The sequence below is a fragment of the Lithobates pipiens genome, unplaced genomic scaffold (assembly GCF_037356315.1).
Source record: "Lithobates pipiens isolate NorthernLeopardFrog02 unplaced genomic scaffold, aLitPip1_a1.2 Scaffold_19, whole genome shotgun sequence".
Lineage (NCBI taxonomy): Eukaryota > Metazoa > Chordata > Amphibia > Anura > Ranidae > Lithobates > Lithobates pipiens.
The window spans coordinates 220,038,638-220,053,695 of NW_027507764.1; the positions used below are offsets into that span (position 1 = coordinate 220,038,638).

The window sequence follows — 15,058 nt, forward strand, 5'->3', positions numbered from 1 at the left end:
ACTTCCGCCTCCATGGGAGACCACCGCCGAGCGATGCTTCTTCTCAGTGACAGCTGTTATATAGCTGACGGCGGGTCCACTCAGTGACATAAACGGACGACCCCACCTTCCTCTGATGTCACATTTTTATAATTATTTATTATATTATAATTTATGATTTAGTGTTTCAAACTTTATCATACCCGGGATGTCTACTAGACTCTTGTTTGTACATATTTAAGTGTGTTATTACTAAGAATTGTAGGCCTAAAATGTAAAACTCCAAATTGCTATGCAAAACAATGTACCACTTTGAGACCAAAAAAAAAAATCTGACAATCATACCGCCAGGGTGGCTACACAATGATTTAGAGGAGATGGTTTAACCAATTGCTGCCCGCCCACTGTCAAATGAGGGAGGGGCGGTGTGGCTCTCGATCTGGGACGACATCATACAACGTCGTCCCAGAATGGCCAATCTCACGCATCTGTGGGGGCTGCACAGTGTTGCTAGGACCCGGTGCGACCCCAATCTCTGCAAAGACCAACGGCCACGGCTCTTTGACATGTTTACATGTGACTGGCTGTGATTGGACACAGGCGATCACTTTGTTAGAGTGTGTGGCGAGGAGTAACGATCAGCGGCATCTCCTCGCAGGGGCCATCCAGACATGTGATCAGGGCACTGATTATCAGTGCCCTGATTACAATAACACGCCATAAGTGCCGCCAGTCAGTGCTGCCCATCAGTGCCGCCTCATCGGCATACATCAGTAAAGGAGAAAAATTACTTATTTACTGACAAACTAAGAAAAAAAAACTTGTAAAAAAATAAAAAACCCAACAGTGCATGTTAGTACATTTTTCATAGGTGACCCAAGACTTTTACAATCCTAGCAAAGCCCCTGACTTTGTGACAACAACAATCAGTAGCCAATACTGCTGTAGGTAATGATATGGAAAAAAAATAAATAAAAACTCTGCAAATGCAAATGCTAAACCAGAACAGCCCTATTTGTCTGAAGAAAGTGATAACAATTTCACATGGTTAGAGTGTACCATGTTGGCGCAATTGTCATTCACAGTGTGAGTGCTAAAAATTGGCATGGGCAGGAAGGGGGTGAAATTGCCCAGTAGGCAAGTGGTTAATAAAGGAGTAGATGCTTTTAATTTTACAAAATAAAAGTTCACTATGCAAAGTGAATGTTCCCAGAGCTTAGTACATAAGGTGAAGCTTTATTAATTGTGAATACCCAAAGCAAGGAAAAATTACTGGGTGACACAGCTTCACCTTATTCATTAAGTTCAGGAAAAAAATTCACTTTGATAAAAGAAAAACGTTTACACCTTTAGAAAATCAACCGTAAATGTATAGATGGAAAGCCATGGTTCTTCTATATTAGAAGCAGAATTTAAAGCATACCACCTCTGAAAAAATACCAAAGAAAGCTGTTAACAATCCACCACGTTTCAATTCATTTTCTTAATACTTTCTAAACAGATGCAGAGGAGAGAGCGAAGAAAGAAGCAGAAGAAACGACTTTGAAAGACAAAGATGACAAAAGAGACGATGACAAAGAAGATAGAAATGACAATGAAAAATCTTTACCGCCTAAACCAGAGACAAACAAAGAAACAAACTCAAGTGATGGCAAAGTCACGGAATCTAGTCAGGGAAATATTAATGGGACTCGTTTGCCAAATGTAAACAGACGAGACGATTCCTCAGGACAAAGTCAAAGCAAGCAAGAAAAAAGTGGGGACAGTGAAGGCAAACAGCAAGTGCAGAATGGTAGGTCAATCTACATAATATCTACAACTGAATGTCATAATTTTGTATCTTGTGCTTCTTTAAAAATGATTATTTCCAGACTAAATTAGGTGGGATAAAAAGGAAAAACAGTGGGGTTGATTTACTAATGGGCCGTACACACGGTACGAAAATCGTATGAAAAATAGCGCTTTCAAAGTGATGGTTTGATGGTTAATTCACTTCCACAGGCGGTGGTCTCAGTGGGGGGCATTGATAGTTTCAAGAAACTATTAGATAAGCACCTGAACGACCACAACATACAGGGATATACAATGTAATACTGACATATAATCACACACATAGGTTGGACTTGATGGACTTTTTGAGAGTGCTATTGATGGAGCTATTGAGAGACGATCACGACAGTTCATATATTATCCGATGGGACAAGCTCAAAAAATGTTCTCGTACGATTTCCGTTTAATCAGTACAGTTGTTGTCCAAATATACAATAGAAATACACTACAGCACTATACATTACTTACAAATTTTTATTCTGTCGTGCAAGAATTTTCGGAACTTTAGTAACCCATTAAATTTCTACTTGCGACTAGCAAGTGAGTAAGACGATCTGTGGTCCGATTTTTGAATTGTGTGTACAGGGCATGAAACCGGAGAGTGCAAAATCTGGTACAGCTCTACATGGTAGCCAATCAGCTTCTAATTTCAGCTTGTTCAAGTAAGCTTTGACAAATAACCTGGAAACGGATTTGTTTCTATGCAGAGCAGCACCAGATTTTGGGCTCTCCATTAGGGGCTATATGTCCATTACAGGGGCCCAGGCCCCGCCCTCTTTCTCCAGGCCACCCCCTATATGCATAGCATGAATCTATCCATGGTCGAAGCGGCCACCCCTATTCATGCATCCGGCCCCTCTCAGGGCAGCGGGCCCGATTTTTTTTTTTTTAAGCACCTGATTAATATGCTTCAAAATAAGCTGGGCTCGGGAAGCAGAGAGTGCGATCGGAGCCCACCCAGGTGTGTTGCAACAGTCAATGAATATTTGCTGTTGCAACAATGATCCTCCTCCCAGCCAATTGGGAAGTGGGTCTGATACCCTTGGCTGAAAGGAAAGGGCAAGTAAAAGAATTTTCACTACTGAAAAACTTGGGCCAGGTGGCATATCTATGGCATCTAGTAGCTAATTACATTAAAACCTAATCTAAATCCAAGAACAAAAAAAAATTCTAGTATTGCAGCTTTCTAGTTTTTAGATGTGGTGACTGCAGTCTTTTTTTTTTTTTCTAGGCTTTTTTTTTTTAATTCATTTTCATCTGGTTATTCAGCTAGTAAAACAGTTCCTGTCTAAGGGTGGCTCCATTTTTCTGGAAGAGCAACAGAGATGCATTTGGTCAGCAGCATTGTCAATCTGGGGGGAGGGTAGTGTCAGAAGAAATAGCAGATTTAGCAGGACTTGAATACCAAATTGAAGCTGAGCCACAGCTAAGACATTTTAGCCACTTCAGCCCCGGAAGTATTCACCCCTTTCCTGACCAGAGCAATTTTTGCGATTCTGTACTGCGTCACTTTAGCTGACAATTACGCAGTCGTGCGGCGTTGTACCCAAACAAAATTTCCCCACAAATAGTGCTTTTGTTTGGTGGTATTTGATCACCTCTGTGTTTTTTATTTTTATAAACAAAAAAAGAGCGACAATTTTGAAAACTTTGGACCACCAGGATGCCGCCAGGACCATCAGGGAAGCCCCCAACATGTGAATGACCAGGTACTTACCCCATGGCCATCCACATATACAAATATGCCAATCAGTGCCCACAGATGGGCATTGACTGGCAACATTATGCAGCAGATCAGACCAGTGATGCACAGCAATGCCATCCCATCAGTGCCACATCTCAGTGCCCATCCTGCCATCCCTAAGTACCCAGAGCAGCCTATGAGTGCCCATCAGTGCCGCCTATGAGTGCCCATCAGTGCCGCCTTATCAGTGCCCCTCAGTGAAGCCATATCAGTGCCTGTCATTGAAGGAGAAAACTTACTGTATTTACAATTTTTTTTGTTTTAACAGAAACAAAGAAAAACTTTATTTTTTTCAAAATTTTCTGTCTTTTTTTATTTTGCCAAAAATTCAAATCACAGAGGTGATCAAATACCACCAAAAGAAAGCTCTATTTGTGGGAACAAAATGATAAAAAATTGTTTGGGTACAATGTAGCATGACCGCACAATTATTCAATAGCTTGGACAAGAAGGTGTATAAGTACCTGGTATTGAAGGGGTTTGGCTGCCTGTGCCATTCTGCCGACGTATATGTATGTGTGGCAGTCGGCAAGTGGTTAAGCAGTTGCAGCAACAGTTTTCCTTTTTGGGACACGTCCGTATTAAATGGTTTGTTTCAACCTCTAACTGACACTTTTGCTGGACAACTTGGTCTGAAAGTAAAGGGGAAAAAAAAACTTAAAAAATAAAACAAATGCAGCAACCACATCCTAAGAGCTAGTAAGCTGAAACATAATACATTTTTGGATTTGGGTTTATTACCGCGTTAAATCTTGGAATGTTCTTCAAAAATCTAAGATTACTATTGTATCTCATTAAAATACCCTAGTAGTGTGTGCTTGGACAACCAGAATAGAGTACTTCTATAGAGAAAACATCCAGTTGATCCTTTTTACTGTAAATGTCACTGCACAGTGTTGTTTAAAGGGGAACTTCACTTACTACTGGAATGTCCATTGAGTGTAATAATGCAATATTTGTAGCTACTGACTTTTAATTAATTTTTATTTATTTTTGAAATGAAGTTTATCTTTCATTAAATTTTTATATATGTTCTTGGGGCATGTAAAGAAAATTAAAAGAAAATGTGTAGCAAAGTGGGCGTGGGGTGCCCTAGCCTATTCTTAATAGATTAGTGTACTATAAGGATTTTGTCTGCAATTAACACTGAAGAGATTTTATACAATGAATGTTCATATTATAGTTTTACACAAACTACAAATAAATGTGCAAAAATATCAGCATTAAAGAGGTTATTCATGGTGGCCAATATAAGAGCCAGAAAGAGTCACATTAATGGCCAATCTACACTCTTGTACACACGGTCGGAGATTCCGACAACCTTGTCCGAAACTGTTGCATACACACGGTCGGACAAAGTTGGCAGAAAATCCGACTGTTCAGAAAGTGATGACGTAATTTCGTTACGATGGGACTACTTTCAGGCTAGTAGCCAATAGCTTTGATGTAGGAATTTGATCTAAGCATGCGTGGCACTTGGTCCGATCGGAATTCTCTACACATGATCAGAGTATGTCTGATCGGACCAGTTTGTCGGAAAATATTTCCAGCAAGTTGGAAAATTTGGTCCGACGGATATTCTGACGGAAACAGTCCGATGCATACCACACACAGTCGGATTATCTGAAAAACGGTCTGATAGGACACATTCCGACGAATTCTCCGACCGTGTGTACAAGGGCATAGTCCTACAAACACTAGTAAGCCGGTGAAGACTTTGGTCTTGCCTGGCATTCGGTGTTCAATGGTATACTTTATAAAACTGTAAGCTTTTATGATTTGTTAAAGTTTTATATGCATCCACATACTAAAAGCAGATGTGCTATATTTTAACTCTGCCTTCAACTTTCTTTTATTCAATCGTGCTAACTACTAGCAATAGTAGGAGTAGTTTTCTGGTTTTGATAAAAAAAAAATATTTGGGTATGTTACCTTGATCTTTTTATGTGCTTAGAAAGTTAGTTGAGAATTGTTGCCAAAAAAATGGCCAGTGACTGGCCAGCACTAGAGTCCCGATATATACAGTATCATATTTCTTTTCAAGCAAAATAATAAAATATTAAAACACCATTTAAGATGAATATTTTCTCTGGCTGCACATTACAGTATTAAAATCACAAAGCCAGTATCTACACCAAGGAATATTACAATTCATTCGTTCATACTAAGCTGCGTATATATTAACCACTCCATGATATAGACACTCACTACCACAAACTGCATATACAGTATCTCACAAAAGTGAGTACACCCCTTCCATTTTTAGAAATATTTTTATTATATCTTTTCATGTGACAGCACGGAAGAAATTACACTTTGCTAAAAAGTAAAGTAGTGAGTGTACAGCTTGTAAAACAGTGTAAATTTGCTGTCCCCTCAAAATAACTCAACACACAGCCATTAACATCCAAACCAATGGCAACAAAAGTGAGTACACCCCTAAGTGAAAATGTCCAAATTGGGACCTAAGTGTCAGTATTTTGTGTGGGCACCATTATTTTTCAGCACTGCCTCAACCCTCTTGGGCATGGAGTTCACCAGAGCTTCACAGGTTGCAACTGGAGATTTCTCCCACACCTCTATGATGACATCACAGAGATGGTGGATGTTAGAGACGTTGCACTCCTCCACCTTCCATTTGAGGATGCCCCACAGATGCTTATAGGATATAGGTCTAGAAACATGCTTGGCCAATCCATCGGCTTCTTTAGCAAGGCAGTGGTAATCTTGGAGGTGTGTTTAGGGTCTTTATCATGTTGGAATACAGCCCTGTGGCCCGGTCTCCGATGGGATTGGATCATGCTCTGCTTCAGTATGTTACAGTTCATGTTGGCATTCATGGTTCCCTCAATGAACTGTAGCTCCCCAGTGCCGGCAGACTCGCGCATCCCCAGACCATGACACTCCCACCACCATGCTTGACTGTAGGCACCCTTGTCTTTGTACTCCTCACCTGGTTGCCACCACACACGCTTTATACCATTTGAACCAACTAAGATTATCTTGGTCTCATCAGACCACAGGACATGGTTCCAGTAGTCCATGTCCTTAGTCTGCTTGTCTTCAGCAAACTGTTTGTGGGCTTTCTTGTGCATCATATTTAGAAGAGGCTTCCTTCTGGGATGACAGTCATACAGACCAATTTGATGCAGTGTGTGGTGTATGGTCTGAGCACTGACAGGCTGACCCCCCCACCCCTTCAAACTCTGCAGCAATGCTGGCATCACTCATACGTCTATTTCCCAAAGACAACTTCTGGATATGACGCAGAGCACGTGCACTCAACTTCTTTGGTCGAGCCATGGCGAGGCCTGTTCTGAGTGGAACCTGTCCTGTTAAACTGCTGGATGGTCTGGGCCACCGTGTTGAAGCTCAGTTTCAGGGACTTTGCAATCTTCTTATAGCCTAGGCCAGCGATGGCGAACCTTGGCACTCCTGATGTTTTGGAACTACATTTCCCATGATGCTCATGCACTCTGCAGTGTAGTTGAGCATCATGGGAAATGTAGTTCCAATACATCTGGGGTGCCAAGGTTCGCCATCTTTATGTAGAGCAACAATTCTTTTTTTCAGATCCTCAGAGAGTTCTTTCCCATGAGGTGCCATGTTGAACTTCCAGTGACCAGTATGAGAGAGTGAGAGCGATAACACAATTTAAAACACCTGCTCTCCATTCACACCTGAAACCTTGTAATACGAACCAGTCACATGACACCGTGGAGGGAAAATGGCTAATTGGGCCCAATTTGGACATTTTCACTTAGGGGTGTACTCCCTTTTGTTGCCAGCAGTTTAGACATTAATGGCTGTGTGTTGAGTTATTTTGAGGGGAAAGCAAATTACACTGTTATACAAGCTGTACACTCACTACTTTACATTGGAGCAAAGTGGCATTACTTCAGTGTTGTCACATGAAAAGATATAATAAAATATATTTTTTTTTTCAGCCGGAACGCAGTGGAATTCTGATCCACCTCCTTCGGCGCTGACCTGTGTTTTTTGCTCACTACTGTAATTTCTAAACACAGAAGCAGAAGCCTGGCTGCAGTGACTGCACTCCTGCCTGGACCACTACACTGAACCCTCCCTGGGTGAAACTTATGTACAGAGGGGGCACCAATGTCATCATTACTGCTGGCCATCCAGTACAGTATACAGCATAGCACCTAAAGGCTAGCTCCCCCCTTTGTGCCAAGTAGACCCCCCACCCAAGTGCACAGGGGTTCTTCTCCCCCACAGTTGTTACTGCGCAAACAGGCTTGTAGTTCTTAATGGAACATAAATGCAGTGATCACCGCACTTATAGAACATTGCTACTTTTTCCAGTTCTATAACTGAAAATCTGTACATTGGTATGGAGAGGAAGGTTGTGCCTGTTCATGTACGGAGAGCTTGTGCATTGCACTCTCAATCCACTCTAATTGCGGTTGAAATGCTTTGCATGCTCATTTGCAATTTTCTTTTCTTTTTTTTTTTTGCAATAAATGCACATTATATGAAAATATATTTGCATTTATTTTTTGTTGCAAAAGATGGACTAGAAGCTGCAATACATGGATCAGGTTTTTTTTTTTTTTTTTTTTTTTTTATTCAACCAGCGGTTTTAATGAAGGCAACTGACCCAAATCTACCATCCACACATTCAATGTGAATGCAAGGAATCTCCCCACTGTGTATTTGAATTCTGACAGTGGGGAGACACCCCTGCTGTCAGAATACACAGATCAGGACCGCAGCCTATTGCCATACGCTCTGCTTTAGTGAGAATATGCAGAGAGGATGATTAGCCCGACCAGCCACAGAGAGCCAGAACGGGGATCTGTGTATGTTAACAAGCAGATCCCCATTCTGACAGGGGAGTAGAGAGAGATCTGCTGTTTCTAGTGATCAGGAACAGTGATCTCTCTCCTCCCCCAGTCAATACACTCCCCCCACAGTTAGACACCTCCCTAGGGAACACTTAACCTCTTGATCGCCCCCTAGTGTCAACCCCTTCCCTGCCAGTGACATTTATACAGTAATCAGTGGCTATCTGTAGCTCCGATCGCTGTACAAATGTTACTGGTCCCAGAAAAAGTGTCTGCCAGCTTTAGCCTTTGACAAAAAAGAAAAAATTACATGAAACCAGCTGAAAATTAAGCTTTTTATAAATTTAACACATTCATATCTTTAGTCTCGTGCCTCATTTTGGTACTACTGCTACGGCGTAATCATGATATTATTATGACTTTTTGATACCGTACGATGCAAACTTGCTACATAAACATAGCTTTATATTATTATTATTATTATTATTATAAACATAGCTTTTTTATGTTATGATATTGTCTATTGTTGTTTTCAGTTGATTTTGTTATATAAGGAACTCCCACCATGTAGGGACAAGCTTAATGTTGTCTGTTCTTGAATACATCTTATATATGAGGTAGTGACGTCACGGGTGTGTGGCCTGCATTCGATTACACCCTTGGTATCAGGAGCGTAGACAGGCACCTTTGCTTGCACGTGTCCCCCGTGGACGAGTCCATTAGGTCTGGATCGCCTTACCGGATTCTTTGTTTCATTGTCCACAGAATAAATAACTAAAAAAATGTCATTGTTGCCCATGCTGGTTCTTTTATTTATTTTTTCCCATTAATAGACTCCTCTATGTAGAATGGCTTGAAGAATCTTCTGCTTATATTGGAGTTCTGGAATTAACAGAGGTCCTAATATAAAGCAAATACGTACAACATCTGAGATTCCCTCTGCAGGCACAGATGTGATCATAACTTGAGCCATATTAATCTCCAGAGTCAAATGCAGCTGCTCCCTGTAATTAAAGTGTATGTTTAGACAGTTTTTTGTTTTTGTCCTAATTTTGGATAGAATGAGGGAGGATTAGAAGTGCTATCCAGGGCTCATTAAAAAAAAAAAATGCCCTCTCTTCCTGACCCCCTGACAACATTTTATCAGATAGGGAGCTCAATTCACTGAAGAGTATCACATGAGATAATGGAATTACATGATCCGTTTTTTCCTTTTATATGATGAGATAATGAAAATGTCTATTCAATATCACTTTATGGGGTATTTACCGCAGAAACACTTGGTAAATACTTCATAAAACAGACCATGTTAAAGTCAATTCACTAAAGGAAATAAATGCACAAGTTAAATAAGTAATGGTCCAGGCATGAGGTTTTTAAGGAATGTAAAAATATAATAGCCAATTTGGAGTAGTCTCTACCATTTGGTCTCTCAACAGTAATGCATAGAGTGGAGATGGAATAGAACACTTGTTAGTTTGTATTGCTGTCTGTGCCTCTGTTAAGGTGATCCCCCCTCTCTATTTGTCCTGTTTACCATTATTAAAAATGAAAATCACAAATTTTGGGTTGCCCACAGAAACTTAATAGAGGGGAAATATTCCAATGGGGACACTGGTTCTGGTGACCTGGGGGAACCCCAAAGCAGTAGCGTTGGAGGGGGTGACTGGGGCTGGAGCCTGGAGTGTGCCCCAAAAAGCCTCGGGTCTCGATATTGCTAAATGCATTAATAGCTTTGAGCTGTTTACACAGGCAACGGGGAACGATTTCCCGCTTATCCAGCATGTTCCGAGTGACATACAAAAAGTTCCGCCTCCAGGACCCGACTCCTATGATGGTCCAATGCCGAGACCGCGGGATGTGTGACTTCCATCATAGGCGCTGCCGGGTCCAGGAGGAGGCAGGAATGACACTGCAGCCACACTGGGAGATCCCCGCTCACTCTGTGTAAATGGGCGGGCAGCCGAACGGCTCCTATCCTGGCTCTCTCTCCCTGGTGCGTGGAGCCTGCTGTCAAGAGGTCACTTGCCACGGGGGGAGGGTTAGTGTAGGTGTGGGGGGGTCAGTGTATGTGTCAGGGAAATCAATGTAGGTGTCAGGGGGGTCAGTTTAGTCATCAGCATGGATGAGCACTGGTGAACCAGGCAGCAACCAGCTAATGAGCCTACAATTGACAAGTTGTGGTGGGGGAAGCCATCCTCGTTGGGAGAAGACAGGGATTATCACTAGCTTCTATAGCATCCGCTAGTGATGATCGCAAGAGAATCGAGCAGACTGGTTGTACCCAAGTTGATCAAATCAATGAACTTGGTACATTCAGCCTGCCCATTAATGGTTCGAATCTCGGGCAGTTCCTGCTGAACCGGCTGAGATTTGAACCATGTATGGCCATGTTTGACTACTAAAAAAAAGTGTTTATATTTTTGAGTATGCTGATTTTTCTGGGAGGAAAAAAAACTTTTTTTCAGGACAGAAAGTGGGGTAAAATTTCTCTACTGGAGTGCCAGATAGCAATACAACCAAATGGGTTCTAACACTTTGTCACTTTATCCATTACTAAAACAGAAGATTTAATATGGACTTATATTTTAAGGCATAATAATAAAGCAGTAAGCGTGACATTCACCAAACAGTCAAAGGTGGTTAATCATTCTCTATAATTGAAAAAAGATGCACCAGAATGGATTGTGGACAGTGATTGTTTGGGGAATGTCACATTCGCTGCTATATGACTCTCTAGCATTGTTAATATCAATCATACAGTTTTTAATATTATATGATGATATTTATTTCTAATTATATTTACTACAATAGGTTTTGTGTACAAAATCACTTTATTCAAAAAAATTTTTTTCCCATTTATCATTCTAAATGACCTTTCCTTTTAAAACAGCATAGGTAACCATGACAGTATTTCTTGACTAATTCATTTACCCTATGCTAAATTTAATGATCCTTACATTCTTAGGGGGAGTTACGCACTAGAACACTGTTAGATGCTTGCCTTGTACCTTGTCAGTATTACTATACACCACCAGTATTATTATTCTGCTTTTGTTACAGGACAGAGAAGAAGAAACTGTACATTTTTAATCATTTCAACTTTTATTTTCCTTGCAGATTTAAGCTATTTAAACATTTTTGTAGGTACCTGAAAGTTTACTAGCTATGTCTGTAGGTTTACTGGCAGAGATGCCAGCTGTTTAAATATTTACAGACAATCCTGAAAAGACCCGGGTAATAAAAGGGAAACCTTAATTAAGCTAATATAATTTCATCACACATTCTTTAAAATATAGATAGTTTTAATATGTTGAAAAACTGTATAAATGATTGAGATCAATCTTTAGGCTCCATGCACACTGGACATTAAAATAATGTTATACAAATGCCTGTAACTTTGCAGTGAGCCTTTCAACGTTTTTGCAATAGCGTTCATTAGCGTTTTTCCGCATTTTTTTTTCAAAGTATCAAAAAACGTTAAATGCTGGTGAGCCATGTTTTTGAGAGTTTATCAACATATATCAGCGTTTATGAGTGTTTGGCGTTTTTTTGTGGTCAGAAAAACTACTCCTGAACACGATATTATGGCGTTTAGAAAACAGCCCATAAACTTCACTGCCGATAAAAGTTCAAAAACATCCATGTGTGCATGGACACATAGGATAACATAGAGGGGAGTTTATGGGCTGTTAAAAAACACCCAAACTCCAAAAATGGCCGTTTATGAGCTCCGGTGTGCATGGAACCTTAAAGAACAAGTTTACTGTCAAGTAAAAATCCACCAGCCCACAATATAGTAAACTGAAATTCTACCACCCAGGTGCATACTTACATCCTCCAATAGTGCTGCCTCCTACATGGTTTACATCTCGGCCAACAAAATCTAGTGTGGCATTACATGCACTTGCGCAGTAAGGCCCCATAGACTTGGGACATTGCTCATACAATATGGATAATTCCCATTCAGGTCTATGTAAGCACCAGGGTGGGGACTGGGATGATTTCGCTTGGAATAGTTTAGGGACTAAAAAAAATAAAAATAAAAATGGGGCTGGGAAAGAGGTTTACATAAAAGATAACCTGTCCTTATAATGCTTTGCTTAATTTTTTGCACTTTGCTAGTGGTAAGATGATGCATTTCAGTTACTAAAGCAACATTCAAGAGAAATGCACAACAGATTTAACACCTGACAAATATTACTTATACAATCCATACCTTTGGCAAATCAGTATGAATTGCACAGAAACTAGAAGATTTAGCACACAGTATTTCTTGTATGAGCTTGGAGATAGTATGTTAACATAATCATTTAAAATATAGATATAAAAATGACTATCAGTTGCTTTGAATAAATATCTTACAATTATTAAACTTATTACTAAGGTTTCACCCTATAATAATAAAAAAAAACTTTATAACAACTTATAAACCCAATTAAAGTTGACATCACAGTAATTTTTCAACAGCTTAGAGGGTTATTTGCTTACATATCTTTTATTAGCACCATAGGGAAACTTCTTGTATTTTAAAATTTTTACACCCCTTGATGCGTAACCAGCTGACAAATGCAACAAGTGTGAAATGCCGGTCCGATGCTCTAAAATTTTTATATATACTAGCAAAGTGTGCTTGTTTCATAAAGGAACTCCATGTCTATAGATTGGAGCAGAATATATTATTCAGGTGATGGGAAACAAAAGGCAGCAGAGGAGTGGTTTTGCAGTGATGAAGTGGAATAGGTAGTTATGAAAGGTTATGGCAGAGTGGGGACTGTAACCTGGGAGGGATTACCTGTGCTCAGGAACAGATGGGCAAAGGGGTGAAATGGGAGGGAGGCTCTATAAGTGGGGAGTGACATGGGTGGGAGGAAGCCACTGTGGGTAGGGGGCGTTATGAATGGTATAGAGGGATTGTTATCTGGGGCATTAATATACAGCAGGGATATGCAATTAGCTGACCTCCAGCTGTTGCAGCACTACAATTCCCATGAGGCATAGCAAGACTCGTAGAGCCACAAGCATGACAGCTAGAGGAAGAGGCATGATGGGACTTGTAGTTTACAACAGCTGGAGGTCCGCTGATTGCATATCAATGATATAGAGGGTGGGCAGAGTAGTGAAGGGGAGAGGTGGATAGTTGCACGATGCTCTGACAATCTGACTAGAGGGGATGAGGTGGGTAGGAGCTTCTGTTACCAGGGGGTGTGAAATGGGTGGGAGGAGCCATTGCTTGGGGGGGCTGAGGTAGGCGGGAGGTGTCATGACTCAGGCTGGTGCTGTAACTAAGGGGTGAGGTGGGTGAAGAGCTACTGTGGCTAAGGTAGGGGTGAGGTTTGTAGTAGGTGAGGAGGCCAGTGCTTGTCATGTATGAGGGAAGCTGTGATTAAAAAAAGGGGGGGGCAGAGGTTCTTTGGCCAGGGAAGAGGTTAGGTGTGTGGGAAGTGCTGTCACTGGGATGGGGGCTGAGGTAGGCGGGAGGTTTCATGACCCAGGGTGGTGCTGTAACTAAGGGGTGAGGTAGGTGAAGAGCTACTGTGGCTAAGGTAGGGGCGGGGTGTGTAGTAGGTGATGAGGCCAGTGTTTGTTGTATGTGAGGGAAGCTGTGATTAAAAAAAGGGGGGGGGAGACAGGAGGTTCTGTTGCCAGGGAAGAGGTCAGTTATGTGGGAAGTGCTGTGACTAGGATGGGTGGGGCAGGGTGAGATGAGGTGGGTGGAGAGGCACCATGGGGGTAGTAGGGTGGGTGAGTTGCTGTAGGTGGAGGGGATGGGGTGTTAGGTGCTTTGACTGGGAGAGGCGATACAGATGGAGTTGGAGCATAGTGTGCTACTTTCTTCAATCTACAAGAACAGAGGCGTGCTGACATGATGAAAGACCTGTCAGCCCACATCTGTTTAGGAAACTTCCAAGCAGTAACCCAACGTTACTGCTTCCAGCAACTATGTCGAGCATGTAGAACTCCTATCCTACAGTTTAGCAATACAGTTCAGGGAGTAATCAGTGCACATAGCCAGCAGCTTGCTGCAGGATGGGCCCTAAACAGTACTCATCTCTGGCTCACCTTTCACTCATCAGATCCCGAGACCTCAGCTACAGCCTGTGAGAGGGGCATCTGCAAGACGTGCTGCAGTAAAGGTCCTGGCTCTGCTCTGGGTAGAGGAAGGTGAGCCCAGGACCATTGCAGACTATGGTGCTACAGTGTGTGTGTTCATAGGAAGGAGCCACTGGCAATTTATGGAGGCGCAACTATGTTGTGTACTGTATGTGTTTAAACTTTATGTGCAACCTGGAAGCAGCAAAAAAGCTAAACATAATGTCTATTAAAAGGTATTTCTTATTCTGCAATTGAGTTTTTTTAGGATTTCTTTTCCCTATTTTCATCTGGTGAGTCACCTAGTAAGTCTGTTTTTCAAAAGAACAAGCTGTCCTGCAAATGTAGCAGTTAGATGGATGAGACAAACAATTTACCACCGACAGAGAGGTGCTTACAATGATCAACTTTTATTAATTTATGGAAAACGTTTACACTAAAAGAAAAACACTTTTTGCTGTAACTGCTTATAAAGTGTTAGTTGGAGTTTGGGCTAAATCAGCTAGAACATAGGACACTCCCCTCCCCCAGACCGACAATGCTGCTGCCCAAATGTGCCCTCCTGTGCTCCTCCATCCAGAGTGGGGGCATTCTAATACAAGAG

At 41.4% G+C, this 15,058-nt stretch overlaps 1 protein-coding gene across 6 annotated transcripts in view; it reads left to right on the forward strand.

The window, feature by feature from the left end:
• Positions 1 to 15,058, forward strand: part of PDE1C (phosphodiesterase 1C) — a 1,119,495-nt gene that overhangs the window by 1,031,170 nt on the left and 73,267 nt on the right. For all 6 annotated transcript variants that reach the window (XM_077491703.1, XM_077491702.1, XM_077491705.1 and 3 more), the window contains one exon: positions 1,481 to 1,771. In XM_077491703.1, coding sequence (XP_077347829.1) covers positions 1,481 to 1,771 — 291 coding nt within the window. The remainder of the gene's footprint in view (positions 1 to 1,480; positions 1,772 to 15,058) is intronic.